The sequence below is a fragment of the Leptonychotes weddellii genome, chromosome 4 (genome assembly GCF_054177405.1).
Source record: "Leptonychotes weddellii isolate Sample4059 chromosome 4, ASM5417740v2, whole genome shotgun sequence".
In the NCBI taxonomy this organism is placed as follows: Eukaryota; Metazoa; Chordata; class Mammalia; order Carnivora; family Phocidae; genus Leptonychotes; species Leptonychotes weddellii.
Genome location: NC_138372.1, coordinates 93,970,446 through 93,976,912, shown reverse-complemented (window position 1 = coordinate 93,976,912; position 6,467 = coordinate 93,970,446). Strand labels below are relative to the sequence as shown.

General features: G+C 48.1%; 1 protein-coding gene across 3 annotated transcripts; it reads left to right on the top strand.

Annotated features, from left to right (window-relative positions):
* The first annotated feature begins 227 nt into the window (after positions 1-227).
* Positions 228-4,569, top strand: HJV (hemojuvelin BMP co-receptor). Of its 3 annotated transcripts, none has more exons than XM_006747183.3 (4): positions 228-399; positions 1,702-1,873; positions 2,263-2,843; positions 3,312-4,569. In XM_006747183.3, the coding sequence occupies exons 2-4, from the start codon at positions 1,792-1,794 to the stop codon at positions 3,933-3,935; spliced, it is 1,287 nt and encodes a 428-aa protein (XP_006747246.1). In that variant the 5' UTR covers positions 228-399; positions 1,702-1,791; the 3' UTR covers positions 3,936-4,569. The 3 variants fall into 3 exon arrangements, with proteins under 3 accessions (XP_006747246.1, XP_030873878.1, XP_030873879.1); XM_031018018.2 differs by having other exon boundaries at positions 1,684-1,873; XM_031018019.2 differs by lacking the exons at positions 228-399; positions 1,702-1,873 and having other exon boundaries at positions 2,757-3,118.
* Positions 4,570-6,467: the final 1,898 nt, after the last annotated feature.

The window sequence follows — 6,467 nt, the reverse complement described above, 5'->3', positions numbered from 1 at the left end:
ATCTGACTTGCCTATGATATTTCTGCCCCCCCTTCCCCACTTGGCACCCCATACTCCATATTCTTTCTAATCCTCCTACCCTCCCCACTCCCGCCACCCACACCCTACCCCCACTAACGCTCCTGGAATTTTGGACTTAGCTATTTTTAAAACAGTCAACTCAGTAGCCACCTCCTCCCCCGCTCAGCTGTCCAGTACTCTGGCCAGCCATTTACTCCCCCTTCCCCCCATGCCAAACCTTCTCTGGTTCCCTGACCCCAGTGAGATTGCAGCCGGTGTGGGGACCTGGGGGAGACATGGAGAAGGAGACGGGGGATCCCCTGGCTGGAGCTGACCGACAGAGTAGGCAGTCATGGCTGGAGAATTGGATATCAGAGTAATGTTTGACCTCTGGAAACAGTAAGTCAAAATGAAATTGCAATTCCTTTAATAAGCTTTTGGAATGAAGTTAGACTTTCAGAAAATTATGACATCTACTTGAATGTATCTGGTCCAAAAGCTAGGATCTCTTTCATACCAAGGTGCCCCATCTCCATTTCTCCTGTCTTATTTCTTACTGGTTGCTGGCCACCGGCCTCTTGAAGTTTAATCTTCCATCTCTCCTCTGGCCGTTTTAGCTCTCTCCTTATCCTGTTGCCTCAGACTTCTGATGAAGTTTTAGGAGTTTCCCATATCCCCTATTCTGTGGTTTTCTCACCAAGGCCAAATTTAGCCTTAGATGATTAGTCACTGGTACCCTTCTACCCTGCCCCTAACTCAGCAGTGCCCTTCACATTGGGCTGCCAATGGTGGGGGCTACTCCTTGTTGTAAATGGTTTATCCCCACACTCTAGTCTCACCACCCTGTTCTCCCTCCTGCATGACTCTGACCCCACTCATATCCTTACCCCAAGAAAGGGGAGTTTGGCTGGAGGAACTTAGCCCCTCCCCAAGGCCTGTCCTCATCAAAAGACTGAGAACTTCTGAATTTGCAAAGGGAAGATGAAAAGAGTGGTTCTTCAGTCAGATTTGGAAAAAATTAAAAAAAAAATACAAGAACTGTTGACTTAGCCCAAACAAATATTGATTGGCATGCTTGGTTTTCATCCCATTATTTAGTGAGAGAGAGGGATTATAATCTTAGCTCTCTAAGTAGATGAAAGAGATCGGACCCTTTTCCTTTGAATACTGATGTTCTAGAGAGGGAGTGGGTATTTTACCCTCACTCTTTCTTGCTAAAAGTTCTGACACAAAGGAGGAAGAGAAATGAATGACCCCTGGAGGGTGTCCCTTCTGGATGGGGAAGGGCAAATAAGTGGTATGTTTCTGAAGTATTTTCAGATCCTAATTCTATTGAGGAGCCCACTGAGATGACTGGGGTCTGATCCATCCACACAATCCCTTCTTTTTTGACACTTCTGCTGTTTGGTAGCTCAGGATGGGGCAATACAGTGGACTCTGCCCGCCCCCCCTGCCCCGCAAGTCTAATCAACTTTCCTCCCACCCCCACCTCAGGGTATTGCATAAGGGACCTTGACAGTGGCCACAAGAGCAGGGCACAGAGGCGTAACAGCCACACTTACAGTTTGGGGAGCCCCATTCTCCCCAAACTCCTGACCGCTCGCTCATCCTTTCCCTGATCTTCCCAGATTCTCTTCACATCATCCTGAATGATCTTCAACTCTTCTCTCTCCCCATGCCCAGCCAAATTTCTTTTTTCAGTCCCTTACAGGAGGTCCGGTCAAAATTCACTAGGTAGGAGGGTCGTCAGCTGGAAAGAGCCGGAGCCTGGGGGGACCTGGCTGGATAGGTATGGGGGAACCAAGCCGGTCCCCCCATGGCAACCCCCCAACTCTAAGCACTCTCACCCTCCTGCTGCTCCTCTGTGGACATGGTAAGGAAGGGCTAGGGAAGGGCTGGGGAACCTAGAGGGTCCTCTGCTGTGCAAGGGTGGGCAGGTGAGCATGTGTGAGGAGAAGGGATGGGTGCTGGGGAGTTCCAGTCACTCTCCTGACTCTCAGACAGATTTTATTTCCCATTTGCCTTGGGGAAGGGCACTGGAAAAGCGCTTGATCCACAGGGAGAAGAGATCCAGCGGGCTTACACATTTTTAGCAAGACCGAGTGAACACAGGAACTAGGGAGCTGGGGGCTGGGGACCGGGGAGAGAACTGGAACTCGGGATCAGTTGGGTTTTAGGAGCAGCTGAACTCCCTTCATCAGATTTGGGAGAGTTAAGCAGGAATCTAGGAGCCATCTCACAATCCTCTCCCTTTGTCCTCAGCTCATTCTCAATGCAAGATCCTCCGCTGCAATGCTGAGTATGTATCATCCACCCTGAGCCTTAGAGGTGGGGGTTCACCGGGAGCACTTCGAGGAGGAGGAGGAGGAGCAGGAGGAGGGGGCCGGGGTGGAGTGGGCTCCGGCGGCCTCTGTCGAGCCCTCCGCTCCTACGCTCTCTGCACCCGGCGCACCGCCCGCACCTGCCGCGGGGACCTGGCCTTCCATTCGGCGGTGCACGGCATCGAGGACCTGATGATCCAGCACAACTGCTCCCGCCAGGGCCCCACGGCCCCTCCCCCGCCTCGCGGCCCCGCCCTCCCAGGCTCGGGCCCCGTCCGCTCCTCCGGCCCCCCAGCCCCGGACCCCTGTGACTATGAAGGCCAGTTTTCCCGGCTGCACAGTCGTCCCCCGGGCTTCCTGCATTGCGCCTCCTTCGGGGACCCCCACGTGCGCAGCTTCCACCACCACTTTCACACGTGCCGTGTCCAAGGAGCTTGGCCCCTGCTGGATAATGACTTCCTTTTTGTCCAGGCCACCAGCTCCCCCGTGGCATCGGGGGCCAACGCCACCGCCACCCGGAAGGTCAGGGACTCAGCAGGTCCTCCAGACCCTCTCATGGTCGCCCCGCGGTACCACTCCCTCCCCGCCCCACTGTCCCCCAGCAACGCTCGCCATTCCCTTTACTCCTCGACTGCCCCCGCATCTCCCGCCACTCCCTCCCACCAAGCACTTGCTCCTTAGGTCACTTTCCCTCGCTGGGAATTTCACTCAAATGCAGAAAACACCAGAGAACGTTGAGAGGAGAGCTGAGGAGCCCTAGGTTGAGGAGTTCCTGAAGGGAAACTTTTCTTTCTCCTGTGAGTTGCTGAGATTGAGACCAAAAAGGAGAGGGAGGGGTTGAGCAGGGAAGAGATCAGAGTGAGGGAAGGCCACCATAAGCCTGGCGTCTCTGCCCAGATCAGATCCCTGACTGTGCGTGAGGCCCGACTGTGGTTAAGGGGACAAAAGCACTGAGCCCAAAATGAACTGTTTTCCCTCTTGCCCTCACAGCTTACCATTATATTTAAGAACATGCAGGAATGCATTGATCAGAAGGTCTACCAGGCTGAGGTGGACAATCTTCCAGCAGCCTTCGAAGATGGTTCTATCAATGGAGGTGACCGACCTGGGGGCTCAAGTTTATCCATTCGAACTGCTAACCCTGGGAATCACGTGGAGATCCGAGCTGCCTATATCGGCACAACTATAATCATTCGGCAGACAGCTGGGCAGCTCTCCTTCTCCATCAGGGTAGCAGAGGATGTGGCCAGGGCCTTCTCAGCTGAGCAGGACCTGCAGCTCTGTGTTGGGGGATGCCCCCCAAGTCAGCGACTCTCTCGCTCAGAACGCAGTCGTCGGGGAGCTATAACCATGGATACTGCCAAACAGCTGTGCAAGGAAGGGCTGCCAGTTGAAGACGCTTACTTCCATTCCTGTGTCTTTGATGTTTTGATCTCTGGTGATCCCAACTTCACTGTGGCAGCTCAGGCAGCTTTGGAGGATGCCCGAGCTTTCCTGCCAGACCTAGAAAAGCTGCACCTCTTCCCCTCAGATGCCGGGGTTCCTCTTTCCTCAGGAGCCCTCCTGGCCCCACTTGTGTCTGGGCTCTTTGTTCTGTGGCTTTGCATTCAGTAACTAGGCCAGCAACCCCATGACTGGTTTGAAATGATCAGGGGATAGAAACAGGCAGGGAAGAACATGAAGATTCACTGAAGGAAACAGTGGGAACTAGAAGACACATGAAATAATGACATTTAACCAGAGTCAGATAAGGCTGCAGGCCAGGACTGAAATGATCACAGAATAAGGATTCTGGGCAAAGCTTCTGCAATCTAGACTTCTAGAGGGGTTCTTTGTCCATTTTCCCAGTCCCAGTTATGATAAGTGATTGTTCTAGTCCATCTACTCCTGAAATCATCCCAACAAATGCAGAGGTTACAGGGGTCTTGATGACCAGTAGAAAACTTAAGGGTTGAGACTTTTAAGAGGAAAGAATTGAAAGAGGAAGACATGATCATTACCTATGAGAGATTTAAAAATCCAACAATATTTTCTATTGGAAAGAGGAGGAAATGATTAAGGATGGAGTCTATTTGATAAATAAAAGTGGGTAAGATGTGTTTTTTCTTGGTTCAGAAATGAAATGGGGGTTGTCTGGATCTTAGGAGAAGGGAAACTCTGCCTTTGGAGAAAGGCACAGATGAGAAAGAAGCTAGCATCCCCACCCCTAACTAATCTGTTATTAAAGCTATGAATTCTTCACATCCTCTTCTGTTGCCTGTGTTGAATCTCTTTACAGATGCTTGAAATGGAGTAAAGACAAAGTATCAGGTATCAGAAGTATCAGATATCACTTCCGCCCTCAGGATGTTTACAGGCTAGTAGGGAGACAAAACTGATTCACGTGCAGGAGTGATGAGTGTGCAGTTATTCCCTAAATTCTGTGGTGTTATGAATTCAGATGGAAAGATAGTTGATGAGAACTAAATAAATAATAATGAGAGGTAATAGAAGGGATGGGAATTGAAGTGATCTTTGAAGACTGGGTAGGATTTGAATTGCTAAGGGCCTTCCAGGACAATGGAAACCATCTGGAGTTGTGCATAGATTCATTCTTCAGGGAGGAAACCAGCAAAAGTCAACTGAAGTAGATAGGAAGTAACGGAACAGAAGATGGGCAGAGGCCAAATTATGAGGCACCTTGAAAATGGGTCCAAGGAGTTTAAATTAATAACTAACATTTATTGAGAGCTTAAAATTACCAGGGAATGTTCTAAAGATTTTTAACATATGAATTCATTTAATTTTCACAACTCTCTAAGGAAGGTAATAGTCTCATCTTCACTTTTATATAAAGAAATTGAGGTACAGCAACTTCCCCACAATCACACAGCACATAAATGGTTGAACAGTAATTAATTCATTAATTGACCATAATTGTTGAACCCAGGCAGTTGGGTTCCAGAACCTTAACTCTTCATCGCTACACTGTGTTGTCAAGGAAACCACAGAGAGCCACTGAAGCTTCCGGTTGTGGAGCTGTGGCCTCGACTGCCTCCACACAAGCGACTTCCTTCTTAACTGCTCCTTATATTGGTTCTCTTAACTCAGAAGAGTAACTTTATCCCTCAGATGTGGGAATTTCAAGTCAGTTAAGAATTTCATGGCCAACTGGTGAATGAGATTCTTCCATGGTACCTGTCGTAACACTGTTTCTTTTGCCCAAACTTAAGGTTAGCCCCTAGTATCAGTGGAATATTGAAAAATGGGTAGCTCAAAATAAGCACATGAAAGATGCTCAACATTATTAGTCATTAGGGACATGCAAATCAAATTAGTCACAATGAGAAAACACTACACAACCACTACAATGGCTAAAATTAAAAAGACTGACTATATCGAGTGTTAGCAAGAAGTGGAGCTCTCACAAGCTGCGGGTGGGAATGTAAAATGGTACAACCAGTCTGTAAAAATGGTTTGGCCGTTTCTTTAAATTAAGTTAAGCATACACCTATCCTATGATCTAAACATTCCACTTCTAAGTAGTGACCCAAGGGAAATGATAATGTGTGTCAGCACAAAGACTTATGCACAAATGTTCATTATAGTTTTCTCTGTAATAACCAAAAAAATTGGAAACAACCCAAACGTCCATCAACAGATGAATGGATGAATTGTGATAAATCCATAGACAATAGAGTATCAGTCAGCAATACAGTGAAATAAACTACGAATGCACATAACAATGTGATGAATCTCAAAATAATCATGCAAGCAAAAGAAGCCAAACAATAACAAAAAAAGAGTATATACTGGTTGCTTCCGCTTTTATAAAATTTTAGAAAATGTAAACTAATATATAGGGACAGAAAGGAGATCAATGGTTGCTTGGGAATGGGTGAAAGGAGGGAGGGATAGCTTACAAAGGGGCAAGAGGAAATTTTCGGAGTAACATGTTCATTAACTTGATTGTGGCAGCAATTTCATGGGTATCCATATGTTAAAACCCATGAAATTATATACTTTATTTTTTCTTAAGATTTTATTTATTTGACAGAGAGAGGCACAAGCAGGCAGAGCGGCAGGCAGAGGGAGAGGGAGAAACAGGCTCCCTGCTGAGCAGGTGATGTGGGGGGGGGCAGGGAGGAGACTTGATGAGGGGCTCCA